This window comes from Lissotriton helveticus, chromosome 11, assembly GCF_964261635.1.
Source record: "Lissotriton helveticus chromosome 11, aLisHel1.1, whole genome shotgun sequence".
Taxonomy (NCBI): domain Eukaryota; kingdom Metazoa; phylum Chordata; class Amphibia; order Caudata; family Salamandridae; genus Lissotriton; species Lissotriton helveticus.
In genome coordinates, this window is record NC_136072.1 from 1,028,961,653 (window position 1) to 1,028,988,178 (window position 26,526).

Genomic DNA, 26,526 nt, shown 5'->3' on the forward strand with positions numbered 1-26,526 from the left:
AGGCGACTGCTCAGCGTTACCGATCAGTTACCCACTCAAATATACATACATAATCGATGCGAACTCCGTTCCTTTTGCTCGAATCCCTGGAGTGGGGGATAGAGTAATTCCAAACAAGGACAGGAGAACTTTGTTAATAGCAGACGCACATATGGGCGAGGGTCTCAGACACCTCAAACTAAAAGATTCTCTGGAAGAACTACAATCAGTGTACTGGTGGCCAGGCATGAGCCTGCATCATCACATCTTTGTAAAAAAATGCCCGGGCTGCAACAGAGATCGCAGCGGCGAGAGGAACGGGGTAATACCATGGCGTTTCACTCAATAAGGGCTAAACAATAATCAGTGAAACAAGTGTAAATAATGCGTCCCATTAACAAATAAAGACTAGTTTCCACTTATAAATGTAGACCCCAGCACTCGGCTGACGTCGGGACTGTTATACAAGATTTGCGAGTCTGAATGGCATATACGCTAGGAGCATGCTACGTTTGACCAATGTTTTCACTTTAGCCCTCAAGCTTGTGGGAAAGCACGGCCAAATGAGCATAGCGAAGCGGAATTCTTCTCACTTCCTTCCTGAGGGATACGGGACGGTGTAAAGAAAAAACCAAGACATAAAGCAATCTATAACAGCAAAGGTATTAGGTTCGGGAGCTGGGTGGGTCAAACATCTAATAAGTGTCCAACGTAGTCTAAACAACTTGCCAAGAAATTCTCTGAGGGGATTCAGTCCGTACGAATTACTGTTTGGAACTAGAATGCTAGTCTTAGATCTCGACAGTCAGACTTCAGTGGTGAAAGAAAAAAGCTTTGATATCAAAGATCGTTTGGCTATTTTACAGGACTTAAACGAAACAAGAAAAGACCTGAGCAACATAAAGTTGAAACAGCAGCCAACAACCACTGAAGAACCACCACCTGTCCCAGCAAGACCTGTCTGGATTCCAAAAGTCGGGGATCTAGTCGGAGAAAAGATCGCGGTAAAGAAGGAATTTGGGCCTTCTTACAGAAAAGCAGTTCCTGTCTTGTCCATCAACGGGACAAGATCAGTTGTACTACCGCCGCTTGCTGGTAAAAAGGAGAACCGAGTTGTATCCATCGACCTGGTAAAACCACAATCATGTGGCCGATAACAAACAGTAGGCCAAGTGGACTCCCGATAAGTAGTAGAACACCAAGGTTTGCTACAAGTACAGAGGTGCTAACTAAAAGGCTAATCACATTCGAAACGCCTACAGAACATCGACAAGGACTATGCAACAATGCAATGGAACTCACACCTCTGAAAACCCAAATAAAAACATTTAGTAGAGACACACCAACCTACAATGAAGTAACAAATGAATATGCTGAAGCTGCAAGAAACAGTAATCCTGAAGCAATTGGAACAATAGACAGAACGGCATCCGGCTACTTCATCAACTTTGAAGATTCTTCTGAAGATCTAAGTGAATCAAAGACACAGCCATCAACAAAAACTTTTAAAGATAAAGCTAAGGAACTTTTGAAACAGCTGAAAGAAACCTATCTGATTTCTCCGTGGATTGAATTTTGGGTGTCATTTGGTGTATTTATCCTGATACTTTGGCTCATCATGATACTATGTTTGGGACGCTTCATTGAGGGAAAATATGCTAAAATGGACACAGCAAGTCAGAACATCAACTTGATCCTCAAGCCACACACGTCTTCACACGTCAAGAAAAGAGAACTTTCTTCAGTCAATTTCACAGCCAATCCTATACCGGGTGGGGTAGCATGGGACAATACTGACTATGAAATTTATGGTCCGGTAGAGATCCTCAAATATCCACACCAAATCAAGATCTCGTTGAGTGACTTTGTAAAACAAAACTCATTTGCTGATGATTGGGACTTTGAAAGTATTAATAACATGATGTCTGATCTAGTGATGTCTGCTAAATTTACCAAACATGATTATTTGCAGGGTTCATCTAATTATGATAGTATGTACTGCTACAACCACTATGGTAACCATTTTTTACATAAATCAGCACAACCTAGAAATGTTTTAAATTATAATCAATGGGAACATTGTGCAACCCCTCCAAAAGGAAGCTCAAGAACCTTTTATGACAAATATTCATACTTTTCAGGGTTCAACACAAGTAATGCTGAAACATTTTATTTCAAATTGTCAAATAAGACAGGAACAAAAACCATGCTTACAAACACAAAATTGATATATTCGGACTCATTTTTTGAACAAATGAATACATTTGGTTTTGATTATTGGGACAAAAATGTTGAAGTAAAAAGTGTTTGGGGTACAAAAGAATGGCAAGTACAAGATATAGAATCATTGTTTAGAGCCTGCATGATCCCAGAACAAATTATATTCTTGAATGAAACTATTCAACAAACTACCTGTCTTGGATTAGCCAAAATCAAAGACTTAAATAAACCGTCTATTCCAAAACCAACAATGAACAGCAATAACTCTGCAGATGAAGAGATAGACGTAAACTATGTATTAAACCAAAACAGAACAAATCCTGATTGGAAACAATGGTTAATCTGGCCCACAGATACTAATAACTGTCAAGACAGATTCCTGAACAAAACACAGGGGTTCACATTGACCAGGCCAGACCCTAGATATTCCCAAAGACAACACCCAGGGATAATCACCACCTACAGTGTGGGCAAACTCTGCCTTCATTGGCTAAAAACTTCCACACTGACAGAAATTAAGCAACACCTAACTTTACTTACTGATGGTGCTGACTTGCGTGATTTCATTATGGGACCACGCAAACAGCGTCAAAAACGCTTCATAGCAGCCTCTATATATGCAGCTTACAACGAGGCCTGGAAGATAACTCAAATTGAGACAGCAGAAAGTATACGGGAAATTGACCGTATTAATTTGGAAAAATCGCTCTCTGTAGTGGACAATGGGTTAATGACTCTGTCCTCCAGAATCTTTTCATTGGACAGCATTGTGTCATCAGCAATCGACATAATATCGCAAGACTTACTGTTGTTACAACACGGTCAGTCTCAATTGCGTTCTATTGTACAGCTTGGCTGGACGTTACAAAACCTGCGTTCAGGCTATGTGCCTTGGCGTTTAATCAACACAACGTCACTATTCACTATCTTTAACCTTACTGATAAACAGATCAGTATGGCACAAAAGGGTGCTGATTATACTATCCTGAGCATTGAGAAACTCGAGAGATTACCATTGACAATGTCAGAACGACCTGTCATTGAATGGATAATACATGGGATAATTAATATTCCGATATCTACTTTCAGGTTTCAATACTGCCAAAAATATATACAGGCTGGCATGTACGAAAAATTGGGAAAAGGGTACATTAAGACAACATGGAACTTGCCCTATTCACATGCATGTGTCAGTAATAAAGGACAGAAAGTGTTTCTTAGTGGCAATAATTGTGCGATGTCACTAAGCGGTACACTTCTGTGTAATGGAATTAGTTTGCATGGAGCCTGTGAAGGGAACTCAAATAACCTTTCATGTCACCAGCTAGGCACACCTGCAACAGAGATAGAACCATTCTTTAAAAGACTCTATAACGGGAGTTACATTCTAATTGTGGATCGCAGATGTTGTAGTCTACTGCCCGGGGTTCCTTATCTCGTTAGTACGACTGCGAAGGTCATGTGCTGTGGACGCTTATTGTTCCCCAGCTCCTTTCCAGACAGGGAGGCAAGGGCATGGCCTCACTTGAAAATTACTTCTATTCGAGTTGATACTTTAAGCAGAATGAAAACAGTGCTTCTTCAGACGCCGACCAGGCTCACGTCATCAAAAGAAACGTATGATCTCCTAGTCGCAAGGACGACTGCAGAGATTCACTCATTGTTATCAACTAATTCCCCCATACATTTCGCAGAAATCCTGAATGAAATCTTAAATATTTCTGATACCAGTGGAGTCTCAAATGTATTTAAGACAGTATTTTCGATGGCATTAACACCATTCAAAGCCATACTGGGTATTTTTCCAGACTTCGTCCATTCGATTTTTGGAGGAGTTCCCCTCATTTTGGGACTAATTGCAGGAATCCTATTCTTAGTCCTTATATTTCGTTATGGCAAACCGTGTCACAGACAAAACACCTGCGACAAGGGAAGAAACAATCCGAGCCATTGGATACCGGGACCGGATATCAAAAATCCTGGGACTAACCCGGCTTAGAGACCTGAACATGACTTGGTTTCTTTCATTTCGGCCGATATGGCAAAGATGTGTTTTACCTGTATTAAGGTGCATGCTGTGCGGAGAAGAATGCGTGTTGGACACCTGTCTGACGCTACAATCGGATGCGCCAATGGATGCAGAAACATTGTTGGGTCCGGTAAAGGCTCATGCATTGTGCTGCCCTCAACGGCTGCCAATCCTGATGACTGCATTCGTGGAAACTTCACCACTACGATTAAGGGGTAGTGAAGATCAAGATGGAAGCAGCATCGATCAGGTACAACCTTCTGTCAGCAATACTAATCAAAACGTCAATGGAGACAATCATTCACATGAATGCATGGTTACATCCTTTTCCGAGTTAGTGGAACTCTCACAGGAAGCTGTTGACAGCTTTTTCAGCAGTCTCAACGATATGATGTTCTCACCAGAGCAGAAATAATGACTCTTGAACAAGCTAGCACACGGCGTTCCCGACACCTTGAAATTTGGCCTTCAACTTTAATAATAAAGTAGCAAGATCGACTTTTCCTCCAGTTCACGGACAGCAATTTTTTAGCAGCCCCAAAATATTTTTGTTAAATTTTACGGGACACTTTTCTTCTGCTTAAAGTAAGAACTATTCTTAGAGAACTAATTTCTATTTTTAGAAACTTCATAGACATTAGCTGCCCGCTGGTATGTTTATAAATATTTTTGAACTGTGATGAAGTGGTCTCGAACTTTTCTTCTGTATTAAGAGCCATTTCATGTGTAATTCTAATATTCAATTACTAATAATGTATACATATGCGTGATTATTTTAGCATTATTCTACTGCTTGAGTGCATATAGTACATATGACTAATTTTTTCCCCGTATGTTACATAATTTCAAAATGCATTATGTGTATTTTGGGGTGGTAAGGTATACACGATACTCTACAGTATGTTTTACTATGCCTAGATTCGTAAATATGGCCATAGTTAGCGTGGAGTGGGTGTGATGTATTCCTATAGGTTCTGTATCGATCCCCCTATTCCTGACCCTATTCTGGTTAACGAGTTAACTAGCAGCCATCCCATGATGCAGAAACCGTTATCTGATTACGCCAGACCACGGCACAGGAGCGCGTTATCTGATTAGGTCATAACGCTTGCCATCTAATTAGGCAAGCAATATTCCTCCAGCCCCTGATAAGGCATACGGAGTTCTCAAAACAAATCAAACCTATGACAACCTGGGAAAAACCCTGCGGCCATTGTTTTGATTTCACCGAGAACTTCAGTAAAAGAATGCGCTAACGACCAGCTCGTATGACATCCTTATTGACGTATCTATGTCCATCCTTACGTCAATCTCGGCACCTTACAGGTATAAATATTACCGATATTGCCTTAAGCAAACACACGCGGTGGTGACGAGATCGGAGCAGCGAGACTTCCCGAAGCCCAGCAGAGAGCGAAGCCCACTATCTGCCCCGCCTTCCTGACGCGCTGAGAACGAGACGCTGCCTTTCTCCTGCCGAGAAATCCAGCTCCGGCGCTTCCGAGCAGCCCTTGCAGGCAGCTTGGAATATCGAGACCTCAGACGAGGGATACTATCCCTCAACCATCCTAGATTCAAGGTACGGAACTGAATAACCCCTTGCAGAGAATTCTTGAATCAGTCACTTGGCAAAACAAACTTAACTTAGACTGCTACTGTCTATCCCCGCCCACGTATTAGGCTTAGGTCAGGTACACTGGGGTAGGCGTGGTTAGAAGCACCAGTTGAGTACGATTAGTCAAATGTTTATATGTATGTATCTATTTTATCCATTTTAAACCACTATATGGCTTAGAAACCATATAAATGTTTTTACAGTATTATTTTATACTTCTGCTTTTATTGTATGCACTTTACTTAACCATAAGTATTGCAATAATATCAATTCATTTCTCTTGTACGGGAAAAGAGACTGATCAATAAATAACATCTTTTATTGAACACGCCCGTCTCTTCCTTTTCTCTACAATCTGGTGAAACTAAGAATGCACGTACTGACTGAGTAAAATAAGTTGTCTTTTGTTTTCACACGACTCTAGAGATACACTCTTGATTAGGGGAGAGCAAAGTTGTCATGTTCTATGGTTGTCAGAAACTAAATCCCTTCTTGTCTATCCAGGGAGGTTCAACTCCTCCTTGTCTATTCGAGAAAGTTTCTAGTGAACTCTGAGCTAGCTGGCAAACCCAAAACTTTAAGTCTAATATCGACAGTAGAAGACCTAGTTAACGTCTGGTCTAGGTCTATACTATTGGAGGTATTATTCCAATGCGCAGAGCCTATTGGGATAATAGGAACTACACTACAAATTGTGACTTCATATGAATAGACAGGTGGCTTGAAAAACGATCTGGGATTTGTCCTGGAAAGGAAGATGGACAGTCTAACACCTACCTAAGTTTCCCCACTGCACCCACCCTAAAGATATGGGACAGTGTGACTAAAGCCCTTTCGTTGACCACTTTTCTGTCCCCTTACACCCCTATTCACTTCAACGCTGCCTTTTTTTTTCTTCAGAGTTTTATATAGCGCTAACTTGACCCGAATTGGGTATCGGAGCACTTTACATAGCACCAGTTACGTTACATGAGGACACACATTCATTTTTGTTAGACACAGGGATATTAAGTGATTTGCCCAGAATCAGAGGATGTTCAGCGTCATTGCCGAGACCCGAACCCAGTTCCCCAGATTCGAGGTCGACCGTCCTAGCCGTTAGTCCAACTCTTCTCCCCCCTGCACTTGAAGAAGGGCCCTTCAATAAATGGATATCGGACCTCTTCCATAAGGGAGAGGTGTGGACATTTGCAGATTGCGTAACCGGGTTTAAGCTCCCATCCACGGAAGAGTACCATTATGTTCAGTTAAAACACTGGGCACAGCAACCTCGGCTGCAAAGGCAGGGACCAGGGAACTGCTCCAGATGGAAAGATTTGTCCAATCCGGTATCACAGGTAAGGGATCCTTCTCCTTCTTATACGCCCTCTAGCTTTCCCTCAGCCCACCCCAGACTGCTCCACAAAACAGAAGATTTTAGGATGGCATTTTACAGGCTCCTCCAACGGAGAAGCAATGTGTTCCCTCTATAAAGATATTACCAAGTACAACCGTTCTATGTTCTTGAGGGAAGCCCACTACAAAATTACTTATGAATGGTATCTCTACCCCCAGAAATTACACGCTATCTTTCCAAACACACTTGATCGATGCTGGCAGGGATGCAGACTATTGAGGGACTTGATTCACATTTGGGGGGACTGTCCCTTTATTTAATCCTTCTGGAAGAAGATCCTTTCCCAAATCAAACAAATCCTGGGCTACCCGATCTTTGACTCTCAAGAACACGCACTCTTGGGTATCTGAGAACCCGCCTCAAACATCAAACCCATGGAGACCGTTCCATTATGTGGCTATGCTTGGGGGCAGCTAAGATGGCCATAGCTGCTGCCTGGTAAAACCTGAGGCCCCCTCTTACCCAATGGTGCGCCCGTCTATGGTCTCGCCTTAGCCCTGGAGCGAATGACCGATGTCATCGAAGATTCCCAAAAAAGTTCTGATTACATTTGGAGTACCTTGGTGGGATATTTGTCTCTGGGTCTAGGCTGCAAGCCCTCCACCTTTTCTTGATATAATTGATAGAACCCCCCCCATAGTGTTCAAGCATCCTGATCTCTTCCGGGCCTTCTCACGCTGGTCGTGGGAGGCGAATACTCCGCTCTCCACTCCTCCATATTGTAACTGTGCACTCAGGACACCCTGGAAATGTTTGTTTTTCTACTTTCTTTTCTTTTTCTTTTAATAGGTTAGGGTTCTAAGTTAGATTTATTTTGTTAGCTCCTACAAAAGGAAGCAGAAATAACATGTGACATGTAATGTGTTATAAGGAGATTTTGCGTGGATAAGGCTTCCTATTCTTGAGTAAATTCCTTAGGCAATTTGGGAACTTGTGAATAAGCTGTACAGTATCTTTAGCTATCTAATGATCTTGCTATGTACAGAGCTTATTTTAGATGCACCTAAAGCGTATGGAACAAAATCTAGGTAGAGTGGCAAAATTGTCAGATTAGTCACATACATACATAATGCTAATGGTATAGTACTTCACATCGGTTAGATAGAAAATTGTATTTGTAACATCTAAAATCTGTAGAATGGGTTGTCCATATGGGGGCACCATACTATGTTTGTTTTGGTCTTAGTTGAAAATGCAAAAATACTGGTCAGTCAACAATAGGGCTGACTATAAATGAAATAAAGTTTATTGCAGGGTCTGGATTCTCTGATAAAGTTGTTTGGATGTATGGGCAGTAACAGACCATACCTACTGACCACTACCATGAATAAACTTGTAACGCATGTTTTGTTGCCAGCTAGATTTTCAAAAGTATTGAAAGTTTCCTAGTTTTAGCACTGTGGAGACACATCGGTGGCAACCTTCTCAGATCATCCAAGCATCGCAGCAGCTGTATTGCTCCTTTCGAGGCATGACTTGATACAGAGGGCACCCACAGCAGATCCAGGCCTTACCATTCTCTGCAATCTGTTACAGCCTATTTTCTTTCATAGACCACCACACTTCCTTCAGAGCATGTTCACCAACGCATTCCTTGATCCTCGAGGTGTCCTTACCTTCCTGGACAAAGGGGCCATAGAGGTGGTACCCCTGGAAGAGAAAGCCACCATATTGTAGTCCCTTTACTGCTCTGTCCCCAAGAAGATCAGAGGTCTAAGGTTTATCCTAAACATTTGTCTTCTGAACCTGCCTGTCTGGCAGGGAAAGATGCAGTCTCTGAGCCAGGTCCTATAGGCTGTAAACTCAGGCGATTTGGTTGATTTCCCTGGACTTCCAGAACGCCCACCTTCACACTCTTTTATTGTTCTTCATTGGATTTGAGCCTGGTTTTCTTCTTCTTGATGGCATCTCCATGCGAGTTGATGCTTGGCTGCCCAGTTTGACTACTCTTAAAAACAATTCTATCTTTGGTGATTACTTCTGATCACAAAATCAGAGGACTTTAGGCACTTCATTTTCTACCTAGATAAGTTGGTCCTACTCACCTGTCGCCCTTCTTACACAATGAGGTATCTGTGTATCATATGGTCCAGTCTACTAAGCCTTCATCTGATTTTCCTCCCCAGTTTTTAACCACGAGGATTGTCTGCATAGACTGGACCCCTGGCATGTGGTGTCATTATACATTGACCACACAGGGAAAGACCCAGTTCATGAGCAGCACTTTATGGGCTACGCTGGAAGTAAAAAGGGCATGGTGGTGGGCAAGCTCACATTATGTATTGGGTATTCAAGATATTCTTTACCGTGTCCAGGAAATTTTCACAGGAGCACATTTGTACTAATTGCACGAGGGCCTTGCCTGCTTCCACATCTTTTTCCTGATACGTCCCAATTTCCACGAGCTGCCAACCTACTTGGTAGTCCTTGCATACTTTACATAGCACTACTGCCCACATCTGAGGGACACAGTGGCGGGTACTTTGCCTGAGCAGTGTTGCATGATTTCCTTGGTTAACTACCCCCACCTCCCTGGAAGGTCGTAAGGTGGGGAATCTGCAGGAAAATGTATCAATCAGGTTACTTAACTTTGGTATACTTAGTCTTCCTAGCGACTTGTCACTTCCCTCACAAGACTCTGAAACTGTCACCAAACTGGTTGGCTCCTCATATGCTTCGGGGACCTCACGTCCTGGAGCCATTTGGTGCCAATTGGTGGCAATTCTTTGGACAACGTTTTCAGACAGTCTGAAAAAGGTAGTGATAACATGAGGAATCTGGAAGGAAATTATGTATCCACCAGAAATACTGTTAATGAAGGGAAGTAATATTTTCTTCTCTGAAAACTGAAAATCTACTCTTTCTACAATCCTTTTAAAGGGAGAAAAACATATTTCCATTTTTGTTTTTTAATATGTTTATTGATATTCCAATGTATTATTACAGTACAATGCAATACATTGAGGATGGCAAGAAGTTATCACTCCAATTCCCAGTAATGATCATGCATAGCAATAACATTATATAGTACATGTATCTCGTATCACAACCATTAACGCGGGAGAGGGGACATAGATATCTGAGTCAAATAACAATGCCTCACTTCACATGTAACAGAAAAGTGTTTCCCATCTCCACAGAGAAATGGGCTATTAGCTGGTGATGAGACAGTGTTCGGGAAGTAAATAAGCGGTGTCTGTCACAGAGCCATGGTCTGCGAACGTGATGCAAGTGTGTGCCCATCACTGCGTCAGAGGGTGTGTCATCCCCTGGGTCAGTCGCGGTCATGGCTCAGGCTCCACGAGTGTACCAGGTAATGCCCACTCTTGCACATATGTGGTAGTTCCGCTTATCACAAATCGTGTCTAAAAGACCCGTTATGTGATGCAGCCCCTCAACTGTAGGCATGAGTACTGCAGATCAGTAGTTACCATCTCCCCCCCCAAATTATTTTAACTAATGTGTCCGCTAAAGAGCATGACGATATACCACTAACTCGAGCAACTGGGGGGGGGGGGGGGGGAAGAAGAGAGAACAAATGTACACATCAATAGTAATAGGGATCTACAATAATAAGAGAAGGGAAAAGGGGAGTAAAAAAGAAAGATAAGAAAGTAAGAGCTGTGGTCTGTGGGGTGCTCCATGAGGTGTGTTGGTAGGCAGAGTGTTCATGTGTGTCAGCAGGTATGTGTTATTGCGGCTAACGGGCGTGGGATGCCACTGGGCAGAGGTGAGTGTGCATGGCATTAGCGTGTGCCGCTTGAATTATCGGTATCTGGTTTCGGGTATATGGGGACAGGCCACATCTGCTTAGGTGCGCCGCGAGAAAAACGTATTTCCATGCTATGTAGTGTTAAATAGCTGATTTCTGTTTTCAGGGACATTTCAGAAGAGCACATGAAATTATCACTGGAGGAAGAAACGATATGGTTGAAAATCCGGTCCTTAACCTTAAGGTTGGTTAGTGGAATTGCATCTCTTATCCATACACCTGAGCCAAAGAATTCAGAAAAGACCACAGAGAATGGCTTTTCATCAAAAATTGATATCATCCGTTCTCTGCTTCATCAGCTGGATAGTGCAGTGGACTCAGGAAAACGGTTTACAGAACAGAACATCCAGGTAAGCTGCCACAAGATGATATTCTCCTTAATTCAAGCCTTAATTGTCCTGCCGTTTGCCAGTTATAGTATGTAATACACTTGAAATTTCCGCATCGCTCATTGGTTTGCTTCACCAGCTTTACCATTTGCTTAATGGCTTCTCACTGGCTTTCTTGTCATCCTACAGAACATCATCACATGTAGTCTTGCTTCTACGCTTGCTGGTGCTGTAGGGAGATTCATGTTTAGACTGACTAGTGTGAAGGTATATACAGAAGCTGTTGGATATCTTTCATTGTTCTTCCAGTGACTCACCAGTGCTGCTACAGGCACCTGACTGGCTATGCCCGAAGTGGTCTGCAAGTGAGACCTGCATGGCCTGCAGCTGACCCTAACTTTGTTTTATATTCTGTACAAAAGGCCAGGCTGTACCTTGCCCCCCATTGTTTACCATACTCCCAGCACATAATCCTTCGGCTATGTGCAGAAACTGGCCATTACCCTGGCGCTGCACCAAACCTCAGGATAGACATTGATGACCAGTCTCCTTTCTTTGTTATGCTATGCTATCTCCATGCCTGCCAGAGTGAAGCATCTTTATGGTAAGCCCCCCAGTCCATGTGTGTTTCAAGAAATGCTCAGTCATAATAATGTGCAGGTTGTTCTTAATGTCGATCAGATTTCACTCTGACATAACCAAAAACATTTTAACTTTGTTTTGAATTTGTGTTGCCATTACTTTCTCAGTTGATGATGGTCTGTAGCAAAGTCCTTCTGTCCCTAGCTATTTATTATGCAGTATCAAGGAATCCTCCAACTGAAACACTCACTGCCTCCTCCAGTCTTGGGACCGCACAGGTTCTAGAGGTCTGCATCGTGGAGAAGATACTGAGCCTTTTTGACCTAAAAATGAAGGCTGCCAAGAGCTACATTACAACAGTTTGCATTGATTTTTATGGGAAGTATTTCATTTGAATAATTTCACAATGATTTATAAATTATATGAATCGGGGTTAGTAATTTTTTTTAAAGTAATTTAAGTTTCCAAATATGACATACTCTTAGTTTTCAAAAATAAACATGCCACATATTGCACTTTTTTTGCTCTCAGTATTCAGTAGCTTTCAATTTGCGGTTGCCCTAGGACTTCATGACAGATGATCATAGTTTTCTCAGTCTGGGCTTTTTTCTTTTTAAACATCATTATTATGTCTGTTAGTCAAGTTGGTTCTCTTGAATTCCCCAAAAGCACAGATTTTGTTAATTAAAGCCCAGAATTGCAAATCTGGTGTTCTGACCTGGAATGAAAATGCATAGGTTTACCAGATGACTTTACTTTGACACATCAAATCTTGAGCTGCCATTTAATAAATTTGTGCATTCCAAAGTTGTTCACTCCTTTTTTCATTATAACCTCTTGAATACACAGTTGAAGACTATTTGTCATTGGAAAATACCACTAGATAAGGCATATTTTCACCACAAATGCTGCTACGCAATATACTGCCATACATAATATGGAGTGTTCAATCTGAAGGAAGATACAGCCAGGTATTCAAAGAGCAGCTATTGATAATCACAGATCGCAAGATAACGTTACAATTAAAAAGTGGTGAAGACAAAGCGCACACAAGGCATGCCAAAGAATAAATCTGTTATTCACTCATCAGAACTGGAGTAAAGTGAGCCGGTATGACCTCTGCGGCAGGCACTGCAACCCAGAACAAGCACAGTGGTTGTGTTTGACAAGTGCGTGACAATCACCAAACACTTCCAATATATTTGGAACAGTAAAACACTGCTTCTGTAAGGGAGGCAAAGACTGAGGCAGTCTTTCCAAAAGTCTTTAGGATGATCCAGAGGGCCACAAGTCTCATGGCCTAAGAGATGGCTCACATGAACAGGTTCACAATTAAAAGTAGCCAAAGAGAACTCCACCCTCCATATCTGCCACTCCCAGAAATTATTACAAGGCTGCGGCTTTCCTGAAACCACCACTACCGTTCGATACCCCCAGAAAGCAAAATATCGGCAGTAGATTGACTGCGTGGATAAAGAAATTTGATGATTTAATTGATGCACTTGAAGAGATTGATAACAACAAGATTGTCAAGTATGTATCAAAGGTTTTGCTGGTGATAGTGTAAAAGAAATCATAAAGATAATGCAGCAAACTAATAGTCACATAATTTCAGATTTAAAAAAATGTGAATCTCTAGTTTAATCTGTTGCCAAATGTTGATTACGAAAGATACATGGTCAACCAAGAATGTCAGAAAGTTGGTGAAACCATTGAGGAATTTGTGGAGAGACTTGACACACATCAGTCAATGTTAGTTCAATCAATTTAATGATGAAGAAGCTATGCCTCACTTTTTTATAACATGTTTATTTTCAGAATTTTAATGGTTGGTGGACATACAATTCAGCAGTAAATAAAACCATAGTGGCAAGAAAGAATTGCGTAGTAGGAAATGCAGCCATACAGTCATTAATCACTAATAATGTTCCGTTCAGTGTACTGGCTGCTTCCATCAAGCCCCTGTAATGCCCCTATAATTGCCATCAAGCCCCTTTGCACACATTGAAACACCAACTGTTTATTATAGAGAAATACCCTCCCCGTCTCCCCCCCTCCCCCAGCTTCCAATCAGACAAAGAAAAGGCACTTGGAAATCTATTCAATAAAAGTCAATGTCATTCCATATAGTCAGACAAATGTAATAAACTATTTCTGGACTGGGAATATAGTCCTCGGGTTCCTGTATCTTTCAACCCACACCCTCCGTCTCAATGTTTTCCCATATGATAACTTCCTCCGGGGGTTCCAGTATTATCTGTGTCATAGTGCCCTTGGCCAAAAAGTAGCCTGCACTCGTCCCTGCGTGTTTTTTCATGTGTGCTTCTTCAGCACTGGCCCACTCAATTAGGTCCTGTTTCCAAGCCTCAACCTTCAGGGGCTAAAGGCTAATCCAGTGGATCGCTATTCACCGCTTTGCCACAATGAGCCCCAGTATCTCATATCTCCTGCTCAGTTTTTTAGGATTATCAGGGAGTCGCCCTAGCAGGCAACTTAGAATCCGTTTGGGGACATCCAAGCCAATAACATGTTTAATACAGGACAGAACCTCCAACCAGAGAGGTACAATTGCAGTGCAATGCCGCAGCACTTGCAAAAATTCTGATGCCATCATTCTGCAGCAGGGACATCATTGCCCCCTATCTGGAAATATGTAATGTCTCTGAGGGGACATCTATACTATGTGTACAATATTATACTGAATCTGCTTGAACCTGTCGCAGATTTATTTATTTAATTTAAAGGTTTTATATAGCCCTGGCGAGACCCAGAGGTATTGGAGCGCTTTACATGAGTATCAGATCATAGTTACAGGTTACATCATTACAAAGGTTACACAGTTATTAGAGCGTGGCAACATATTTACTTGTAAGGTCGAGATAAACAATAAGCACAAATACGTAAGGGGAAAAGCAGGCAAGGGGAGAGATTCAGGGGAGGGGGGTAGGAGCAGGAGAAGTAGACAGATAATGAAGGCGGGAAAGAGGAGGGGAGGGTGAGAGACACAGCATGGAAAGAGGAGGGGAAGGGCGACAGGGACACAAACCGGTAGACTAGTCAAAGCAACGTCCAAAGTCAAGTCGGCTGTGATCCCAGGGGAAGTGGTATCACTTCCCTATCTCTGTTGCTAGAGGTTCCCTTTACGCAGTGGACTCTCTGAGACCTGAGGCCTACATACTGGATCCTTTCCCAAAAGAGGGAGAGGGAGTGCTTTGGTAAGGGGTGCCATACCATACCTCAGCTGTGAGTGGCTCCCTTGGCGCAGTGGACTCTCTCAGCGGGTTCGCTGAGACTCCAGAGTATAAATATTAGATCTTTCCCCAAGAAGGGGAGAAGGAGTGTTTAGTCAAAGGGCACAAAGGTCAGGGGCAAGGCAGAGAAGCAGGCAAGGGGAGAGATTAAGGGTAGAGGTGATGGGAGCTAGGGAAGTAGACAAAGAGAGAAAGAGTACTAAATGGGATCATATTTAATTAATGAGTTATATAGCGCTGTCTAGACACGAAGGAATCAGGGCTTTGCATGAGGAACAATAATGTTGCAATTTACATCAGTTAAAAGTTACATACGTATCAAGAAAAGCATTTAAAGAACATAGGGGACAAGGTGGATGGAGCAAGGAAGGGTTAGGGGAACATAGGGGACAAGGTGGATGGAGCAAGGAAGGGTTAGGGGAACATAGGGGACAAGGTGGATGGAGCAAGGAAGGGTAAGGGGCAGATTTGAAGGCATCGAGAGAAGCGCTGGCATTTCACCTCGAGGTTAAGGGTGCAGGTCCTCACAGAGTCAACATCTGCCCTCAGATCACTGAGTTTGGAGCCCATCTCAGATTTAAAGGCATCAAAGGAGGCGCTATTATCTGCTTTGATGTTATCCCGCAATTATTTTGGGAAGTCTGAGCGTCACCAGCAGTTGCTTGTGGGTGAGCTCCATCACCCCCGCCGTCTGAATGCGCTCTTGGCCTTGTCCGTCCTCTGCGTTGGAGGTCCCAAAATAGCCTGAGACTTTGTTGGGCTGTGTTTTCTTAGGAGGCATATATGCAGGTCCAGGCCCAGCACCACTCCCGGGGACCTCGTGATTCGCCTTCAAAATCCGTTAGTGCCTCGATGTGCGCACCGCACGGAGTGCCCCTGGCTGTATGCCCCCTTCGGTCCTCGAGGTGTGCCCCCGAGGATCCCAAACATTATTGTAGAAGAGTGTCCATCCAGCTGTGCAGCCTCAGGGGGGATCACTTGTGCTGGATGTACTCACATTGAAGCCTCAGGACGCCATCTTAAGTTCAGACATGGGGGTCAGGCAGCTCCCTCTGCAGTCACCAGTTCCCTTGTTGCCCCCCAGCTGCCATTTAAGGTCCACAATGTTCCCCCCCCCCCCTCGATATTGTGCTCTTCGTATGCGGAAATGGGCTTCTCAGCAGGAGCACAGGGGCCATCTTGCCACAGGGAAGGAGGGAAATGCTCTCACCAGTCTGTTGAGATTATTAAGGACAACCACGTCATCCTTATCGCTGTCGCGACCCCTACCTCCATTCATTAAGGGTTATTGACCAGTCACTGACTTTCTGGCAAGCCTCCTCAACATGAAGCAGCAGTAATCTCCTGTGGGCATGTAGCACCCTATATATGTATGTGAGGAGTATGCAAACTCCCCCCACCTCACCCGCCCCCCACTGTAGCTAATAAAGTCACTAGTGTATTTGTAAAATCAGGAAAGGACAGCCATAGTTTGCGCGCCGTGGCTGCTATTGTAGCAGATTGCTAAAATTGCAACTCCTATTCTAGAAGATTCTGCTACGTCCTGCATGGTAACGAAACAGCCCTCGAGATAGAGGTCTGAAAACATTAGCATCCACCTGATTGCCGTTATCAACCTCCATAATGTCACCTGTTTAGGCAAATGGGCGCAAAATCCAGATATCCAAATATGGGGCGTATGGCATACAGCAGATAGTGCGTTTTACGGTTCTGTCCCAAAGCCTACCCATGAGCTGAACAAGTGAGGAAAAGTCTGGGATATTTTGGCCACGCAGTCATCAACTCCAAGTTGATGACCATTGCGTGTGACTTCCAGAAAGGACCTCTCCCAATCCAGTTAATCATCTAGCCAATTTACTGTGTACTGTAATTGGGCTGCCAGGTAGCAAAGCTCTAGGTTTGAAACCTCCATCTCCCTTTTATCCCATTCACTTTGAAGCATAGTGAGGGCTACTCTGCCCTGCTTACCAGCCCAAAGGAGCTCCACCATCAAAGAGTCCAATTTCCAAAACACGTCTCTTGGAATCTCAGACGTGGCCCCCTGGAAGACGTACAAACAATTAGGTAAGACCACCATCTTGATCAGCACACTTTTTCCCATCGGGGCAGTTTTAAAGTATTCCGGAATGCGATTGAGGGTTGGAGACCGCGAAGCACTCAACCCATATTCAGTTCAAATGATCGCTGTTCCCCATGTGTGATCTGCATGCGTAGGTATTTAACGTGATCCACCCTCCAGGGTAATCTCACCAGAGAAAGCCGGTCCAGGGAGACTGTCTGCTACAGTTCCAATGGGAAGCGCATCGATTTAGCACTGTTAACCTGCAGTCCCGAATGCCCCCAAAATTCTCTGAATATGTTGAGCAATATTGGGCCTCATATATTAGGTCAGTGTAAGTAGACCATGGCATCATCTGCATAGATACACTTTTATGTCTGAGTCTACAGGCTATGGGCTCCATTGCAATGGCAACAAGCAACAGACAGGGGACACACCTGATGGGTGCCCCTATGTAAGTCTGTGATCTCAGAGATGACCCGTCTCATCCTGACACTGTCTTTGGGAGAGCTATAAAGCAGCTGGACCCATTTGATATAGGTGTGACCCAGTCCCATACAATACAGAAACTCCCAGACATGTTCCCATCTCACCAAGTCAAAAGCCTTCTCAATATCAAGATCGGCAAGCGCTTAAGAATCAGAAACTCACTAAGCATCTAGGGTAGAGGACCTGTGACGGAGATCGTACTCCTCACCATCTAATGTATAAACTCACTACAAGTACGCCTCCAGAAAAGTGGAGTAAGGGTAGACCAGCACTTTTTCAGTCTGGGTGTTGGGCTGAGTGTCCCAACCAAAAAGGAGGGAAGAACCTCTTTTAGGACAAAAACCTTCACTCACCCGAAAGTGGCATGCTTCATCATTGGGTTCCCTCCTCACACCAAGGCTGCATGATCATTGGTGTGGTCTAAAACTCTCTGGACTTTGAAGAGGAGCTAATGTGTTTTCAAGGGATGAAGTGGAAAGTGGTGGAGGGCAGAGTGCAGTGAAACATAAGATGTGAGACAAAACTGTCTATAGGAGGTCAAATGATATTTATTCTAAGGCCCCCTGCGACAGGGCTAAAAAGAGAGGCATAGGGGTTAGCAACAAATATACCCCTACAGTAGGTCAACCTGTTTCTGCCCTTAGATGACCCCACTCGGGGTTCAGGGGCATTCTTCAGGACCACATAATTAGTCACTCCTCATAGAAAAAAGAATGAATATATATATGCTGGCCACCAGAGTTCAGTGGCCGGTCAGACCCAAACAATGGCCAAAGTTAGTGAGGAGGAAAGTCCACTGTCTGCCTATTTTGTGGCATGATATTAACTCGCTCAAGACATAGGGGTACACCACCACTCTAACGCAAGCGCTACAATTCTGCACATCTCCTATTACGGGTGTCCCGGCGAGAGAGAATCTCCAGGCAACTCAAGGGCATGCAGCACATGGGACAGTTGGTGAAAATTACGCAGGCTAAATCCTGACTGATCCACATGGATCGGATGCGACCGGTGTGGAAGCAGTCTAGCCAAATTTTCTGGTCCACATTTTAGATAGAAAAGGGGCTATAGAAAGACCTCTCAAGTGGGTCTCAACCAGGTTTTGGCAACATTATGATTAAGGCCTCCCATATAGAGTCCAGGATGATACTTTTCTATAGGGCCTCAATATATACAGTTAATAACCTATCAATCAGGGTGTCGGAAGAGTTTGTAGAACTTTGCCGGGAGCCCATCTCACCCCAGTGACTTAGCAGTCTTCAGTGCCCTCACCACATTCAGCAGTTCTTGTTTCTCAAGTGGCGCATTCAACTGCTCACTGTCCTCAGAAGAGAGGTTTGGCAGTGAGAACTCTAAAAGATAAGTGGATAGCACACTTTCTACATGGGTACGCGGGCCTCCCTTTAGTCCGTTCACAACTGTGTTGCAAAGGCCGAATTAATGGCCATCTGAGTGTGCTCCATACATTCCTGATACCGAATCTCCATTATGGGGTGCGCCTCAGTTTTGCATCTGATCAGGTGTGCCAATAATCGCCCCCCTATACCCTTCATATACCAGCTTTGGCATCCCACATTTGTGACATGCTTTTGTAACTGGTTCCACAATTTGCTCACTCTGCGACGTAGTTTGTCCCACTCTGCCATAGATTCAGGAGAAGCAGCCAGTTCTTTCTCCAGCAATTCTAGCCCAGCCTCCTGTCATGTCGGGTACCCCTCCAATGTCTGGCAGATGCCAACCGTGGTGGCCATACACATTCTGTGCAACACTACTTCCAATATGTCCCACTCTAATGCCCTGCTGTTAGCACTCTCCCAGTTTTGCTCAAAATAGTGGTCCAGGGTCTTCCCCCAACGTGCCTGCAAAGGCCTGATAAGTTAGCGACATGACATTGAGCATCCACAGGGGCACTCTGTGGCAAATTTTCTGCCAAGAATACGTGACCAGCAGTGGCGAATGATCCAAGATGTAGTGGGCCAAATAACGAATAGACTTCATCTTATGCACTGCAGGGGCAGAGATAAAGAAGTAATCAAGACAGCTGTATGTACCTGACGCAGGGATGTAGCAGGAATATGCACGTATCTGTGGAGTGTGGATACGCCAGGTATCAGCCAAAGACAAAAGTGTGCTTAGTCTGGCGAAGTCTAGATGGCTTAAGGGGTTTAGTGCCTGTGCGTGGAGGGGCCCTTTCCATCTGGCCATCTAGCACGCAGCTAAAATTGTCTGCTAGGATTATTTCCGACATCGCGGCGACATGGGCATCTGCAATTACACTATTATAAAAGGCACGATTATCCATATTTGGGGCATAAATATTGACTAAACCGAGGTCCTGAGCGTCTATAGAACTTTCCAAAAAGACATACCGGCCTTCTCCATCAAGAAGCACTCTAGTTGGTTTAAATGGCACCCCCGGAGCTGCCCATATTAGGGCCCACTAGCATAGCCAGAATAAGATGTTGCATCCCCTCCAACGTCTGGAAACTTTTAATGCAGTTCTCCCCCTCTCCCCTCCCCTCCCCCCACACCCAAATAGGTGCGTCTCATCTCAGAAGGCTATTGCTATACTATATCTGTGGAGATAAGCATGCACCCTATTCTTCTGTGGACTATTCAGACCATGCACATTCTAAGACATTTTATCCTTTAATCCACCAGACATATTGTAAAGGTAAAAGTGATGAGACTAGCTCCTCCAAAGGAGGATAAGACCCAGGAGCTAGATGACCATTTTTATAATATGTGGAGGCTCTATCCCCCCCTTATCCCCAACTGTAGCAGCATTGCAATAAACAAGGCATTGCCTCTTTCCCTTAATCCCACCTTGGGAGGTAGTCCAGTCACCACCCTGCCAAAATCCAGTGGGCTTGAGGAAGCAGATTCCACCTCGTGTCCCCCCCCAAACCCCCAGCAAGTTCAACTAATAGAAAAAAGGTACAATTGCAGAGTCCGTAGATTCAGTTCAAGTAACCCAGAAACACTGAGGTTGCAAGCCCTCAAGTAGCTCAGCAATGCATGCAGGCCTAGACTCCAGACCTCTCCCAACAACGGTAGTAAATCGCCCAGTCCATAAAAAGGCACAGTCCATGTCATTGTTACCAATAGTTATAGACCTCAGAAAAGACTAGTCAGGAAAACTCCCCCCATATCCAGCAGTTATTACCGACCCAGTCAGCACCTAATCAAACGGAGCATCCTTGTCCAACATCAGCCAGTATCAGCAACATCGCTCTGCTTTTCAGTCACCAAGCACCATGGTAAGGAGTTCTCCCTGGTCAATGGCTCAGTCAGGGTCTGCTTGGAGGGTTACGGCTGAGCAAATCAGGACAGTCACGACTCCACGTTTCTGGATAGCTTGGGTGATTGACGGGAGTGAGGCGTCTCTGAACTGACCTACGCCTCCGCAACGCTTCTGTTCCCTCCAGTTCGATGGTTGCTGTTCCATTGCTATACCCAAGGACTCCAGCCAATCTGCAGCGTCTTGAGGGGATTCTTAGAATTGACTTTATTCTTGTTTTGGGCTCGAAGCTTTGCTGGGAAGAGCAGACTGCATTTGATATTATATTCACACATCTGTCTCTTAACAGCCAGGAATGACTTTCAAAGATCTTTCACTTTCTTTATATAATCAGGAAATATTTGGATGGTTTTGTCTCCATACATATGGGGACCATGCGCACATACGTGTTGAAGAATGGAGTCCCTGTACCTATATTTAAGAAACCTTACAATAGACGGGGTGCTAGAGGGTGCACACACAAGATGGCCTCACGACTGTGAAGCTCTGGTGGCCCGGGATTAACAATCCGCCATTATCCTGCTCCAGCACAGGCTCCGATATTAAAAAGCCATAGAATTGGAAGTTAGAGAGTGCCAGGAACAAAACACCTCCGTTCTGTGCCGCACATTGCCTGGTAGTCCGAGAAACAAGCAAATGTTTGCCTGGGCTGAAGTGACGTGGCCCATGAAGGTACATGCGTGGGCCACAAGAGCGGAGTGGACGTGCACAGCTGGGGCTCGCAGCTGCCGGCTTGAAAGCTCGCACTGGCTTAGGTAGCCACGACAGAGAATGTTTGAGGCGGACCGGCCCTCTTGCACCAGCAGGACGTAGTCTCCGGAGCCAAGACACAACGGCCTGAGACACGCGCCATTTTGGGGTCCCGCCCTAGAGGCCTGCAACAGAAGGTACGCAACCATCAGCTCCACAAATAGGAAGGTGGGGCCCGCTACTCTTCACGAGGAGATTGGACTGGGTGGCATCTCCCACCACACCAAACTCACACTTAGTAGAGACCACACGAAACAATACTTTCAGACTGCTCAGCGGGTGAGGAGGGCGGAGGGAAGAGGCTACCCTCCCACCAAATAGAAACACGAGGAGGCAAGGCCTTGCAGCAGAGTCGCCTTACTCTTCGGTCGAGGGTGGCCCACCTGGCGGGGTCAGCCGCCTATGAGTGAGGAGGGTGAGACTGAGTTGGGGCGCCCGCAGCTGCCGATGTGATAGTTGTAACCAGGGCAAAAGAGGAACTGAGCACTCACCTCAGTGTGGGACCAGCAAACGGGCTAGAACCCCCGGCGTCAAGGTGGATGGAACCCCAGCATACCCAAAACGACAACCCTGGGGGACAGCAGACACCTCAGGCAACCAAAAGTGGGTCTGTAATAGACTCACTGCAAGGTTGTTACTATAACACCCTCACTGCCACCTCTGGATTAACCAGCGAAGGCCAATATCTAGATAACCGTGGCACGGCGCTGGTGGCACTGAACTGATACGTGAACCAGCTACTATAGCGAATCGAAAGGTAGGTACTCGTGCCAGCACCAACAACATCAAATAGCCAAGTGGGAAAACAGGCACAGACGCTGCAGCTGGGCCAAAATGGGCAGAACATAGGCTAAGCAGAAGTTCGAGCCCCAGAAGACGTCCCGCAGCCAAAGTGACAGCACACAAGTCACTGAACCACCAAATGATGCCATACAACCCTTGGAAGATGACTTGAAAGTGCCCCTCACTATCATGAAGCACAGTCTTACCTCAATAGAAGCTAAGATGGATACTGTGTGCAATGAAATAGACTTCATGACCCAAAAGTTGGAGAAACATGATGCATGCAGTGGAGAACAGCACATCTCTGCTCTAGAAGATGCTGCGACGGCAAAGAGGATGCAGCTGACGTAAATGGACCGATTGTTAAGTCACTGCAGCCAAGAACGAGGACCTTGAAGCGCGCTCGAGGCGCAATAATATACGCGTACTGGGAGTACCAGAAAGTGCCAACACAGGCAAGATGGAAGAGTGTGTTAGACGTATACTCTGCGGTGTCTTTGGTGCCAACGCATTCGCCGCCCAACTGGTAGTGGAGAGAGCACTCTACTATCTCGGTCCCAGACTGCCCCCCGGGGAGCCACCCAGGCCCATTATCGCCTAGCTGCTCCATTACAGAGACTGGGACATGGCACTGTGGCTGGCAAGAGCAAAGCAGCAACTTGTGTTTGATGTACACAATATAGCCCTGTACCCTGATTTTACAATTGCAGTCCAGGAAGCCAGGAGGAAATTTGTACTAGTTAAGAAGAAACTGCTCCAGGTGCAAATAGATTACGCAATGATATACCCAGAACGACTCAGAATCACCCGCCAGGCGAGGCAGCAGTTTTTTACCAACCCGCAACAAGTGGAAGACTTCCTCAAGTGACTAAAGAGACAGCAGGCGAATCGGGAGAGAGAAGACCCGGGCAACTGCTCTGTATCACCACTGTCAGAAAATGGCTAAGAACTGTGTCGGACTGGTTGTGAGTATGGACAGCGAACCACGCACCTGAATTCTGCCCCTAAGACACCCCGCATAGCTTAAGACTTACTATAGATCACACTGGAGACGAGCACTATGGAACGTTGCTTTTGATTGTGTAGTTGAGCCGTGGCTATTTAGTGAGCATTTATTTTGCTTTCCCGGGCACCACCTCTTTCTCTCTTCCTCTACACTAGGGGGAGGTGAGAGTGGGTTGTCGTGCCCTCTTGTGTTACCCCACAGGGTGATCCCCCCCACTTCTTTCCAAGTACCGTCACGGGTGACTTAAACTTGGGTCAATTCCCTTTCTCCTTTTCCTATTCCCCCATTCTCCTCCCCATCCCCTGCCCTTTCTAATTTCTCTCTTTCTCCCTCTTATTCGTAGGACACAATATTGTTGTTTGGAACCACTGCGTGACTATCTATGATGATTATAAATAAACTGCACTCTGCTGGGACAGCTATTAGTTAAATCTAGGGGTTGCATGGGTGGGTATAATGACATCGACAAGTTGGGCTGTCATTGTGGGTGGAGGGAGGGCGTAAGGGAGGTTTGGCTACTGGCACATTGCATAACGTGAAAAAGTGTGGATTGCATACACTAGAAAGTACTCGGGGCAATATAATTAACCTAATGCACTATCTAATAGACTACACGAAAATATCGCTTAGATGAAGGAACTCAAAAATAAATTGGAGATACGCCTCATGATCTGGAACGTAAGGAGGCTATCACCAAATATCTGTAACAAATAAGTGGAGGAGGGTCCAAGGGAAGTCAATATTTATAGACCCAACAGACAGTCTACACCCCCATATACCATGTAGAAACAAACATATATGACTGTGAGCGGTCTATACTATAAACAAAGGTAAATTAAAGAGACTATGTGTCTGAAATAATGCATGTATCACCGTATACAGGAAATGAATCCCATCAGCCCACCCATATGGCGGAGCATCATCATCTGGGACTTCTATATATACTTGTCTAGATAGGGAGACACACCTGTTGGAGTAGTGTGTTGTTCTCCACTTCTCTGAGACCACCAGCATTGGATCCAACATTACAATACCAAAAATGGGTGAAATGGTGTGAGAAAATAATTGCAGTGAGGAAAATGTGTAAAAAAGCATGTGTAGGTTTAAATTTTAAAATTGGCTACCATGACAACAAGGGAAATCTTAATAGGGAACAATCATGGTGTCAATGTTAAAACAAGAGTGTATGACAGTTTGACATAATAACTGCCAGAAATAGATGGTATAGTGGTCAACCTGTTTCTGCCATTTCACAGGGACATTCCCTTCTGGCTTTCATCAGGACCTAGTAATACACTACTGCAAAAAAGAAAAAGAAGTGCAAAGCAACCAAAACAAATGGTACCGGATATATTATTATGTGCGGAGAACCTCCTGCGTCTTTGTCCGGTTCAAAATTCTATTGGATTCTTTCCTGAAAAATTCCAAGCAAAGAAACATACATGTAACAGACACATAGAACATAATTTTCTAACCTAATATAAAATGTTGCTCATAAGTCAACCTTCCTAGAGATAGTAATCATGTTTATAATTTTACATCACTCACCCAATGATTCTTGGGAGCACACCTCACCTCTCCTGGTCACTGCTCAGGAAATGGAGGCCCCGCTCTAAATCAGTGAAAAAATAATAATGATAATAGTAATTAAATGGTAGTATTGGTTCTCTCTCAGAGTGATACCAAACCCATTATTTCACTATATTTACAAAATCTAATTTGAACCTTGGTATATAGTTCTGAGAAAATACAGACAGCGGTATCCACCTAGGCCCACACACGACGGTGACAGTGTATGATGATGTAGTAGTTAAATCGAATTAACAGAAAACACCCCATCGTGTCAAAATGAGCCGACAAGTAGAAATTTTGGTGTATTAAAAGGCATTAGATAAAGTCTTGCTAGCCTAGCGAAAACATTCTGCAGCGCAAACGTTCTACAGCGCAAAGCCCCTATAAAAGCAATGAGAGTTACTCTATGCCAGAGGAGTGGTGGAAAACGCTGTATGTAACGGAGCGCCCATCTTCCTGCCGTTACTCACCTCTCCGTCGGTACCTCTGGCCTCGTCCTAAGCCACGGGGGGAGGTACCGACTAGATGAGGCGGTGTATTTTTCTGCGATGTGTAAGCCAATCATGGCCTTCACACTGATCACGTGCTAGTGCGGACCAGAAAGGGCAATACGAATATCGCCGCGGACCACATCGAGGCTCGCAACCCATCATAAGTATCAAAACCCGCTCATTGGACCGGAACCCAGCCAATAGCAGGCGTTGGTGACCACTGTGTCGTAAAAGTGACCTCGTTGTTGCGAAAAATGATATGTATGTAAAACATGTAATTAAATAACAATGTCCTTGATGTAATGTCATAATATTGCCAACCTGGAGGGTGCGGACAGCATTTTGCCAAACAGCCCGGATGAGTCTGTCAACAGAGCAACACCTGCTGATTGGGCAGAAAATGGCCAATCGCGGAGAGCGATCTCGGAGCAACAACATTTTTGCTGTATTTGGCACTACATTGTCGTGTCGAAACAAAGTGCATGTTTGACAGAAGGCAGGTCAAATGGCCTCTCTGTAATAAAAAAAAAAATAGTTTTAAAGCTAGATCCAACGTTAATCCAATGAAAGATCGACATAGAGCCAGCTAATACAGAGACATATACACAAGTACACATTAATGTTATACGAGAGCCGCAGCGCTGCCATGAGGCCCGTAGTCCACATTGACAGCTCTCTGATCATTGATGGCGCCTGTATATGTGTGTACCTGGTGAAAAACTCGTGTAGAAGGAAAATCGCCACTAACCACGATATATCCTTTATGATAAGCGCATATGTAAACATATATGCTATATTGTACCTATCGCAACCCAGTCCAACACCTAGTCATGAAAGAAGCAGATCGAGTGAGCAATCTTAAAAAACAGAAGTAATCAATAGTAATTATCAATATCTGTTCT

At 44.5% G+C, this 26,526-nt stretch overlaps 1 protein-coding gene across 1 annotated transcript in view; it reads left to right on the top strand.

Moving 5' to 3' along the window:
- NAA25 (N-alpha-acetyltransferase 25, NatB auxiliary subunit) overlaps nucleotides 1–26,526 on the top strand; it is a 988,861-nt gene that overhangs the window by 722,808 nt on the left and 239,527 nt on the right. The window contains exon 18 of the mRNA XM_078667429.1: nucleotides 11,118–11,361. Coding sequence (XP_078523555.1) covers nucleotides 11,118–11,361 — 244 coding nt within the window. The remainder of the gene's footprint in view (nucleotides 1–11,117; nucleotides 11,362–26,526) is intronic.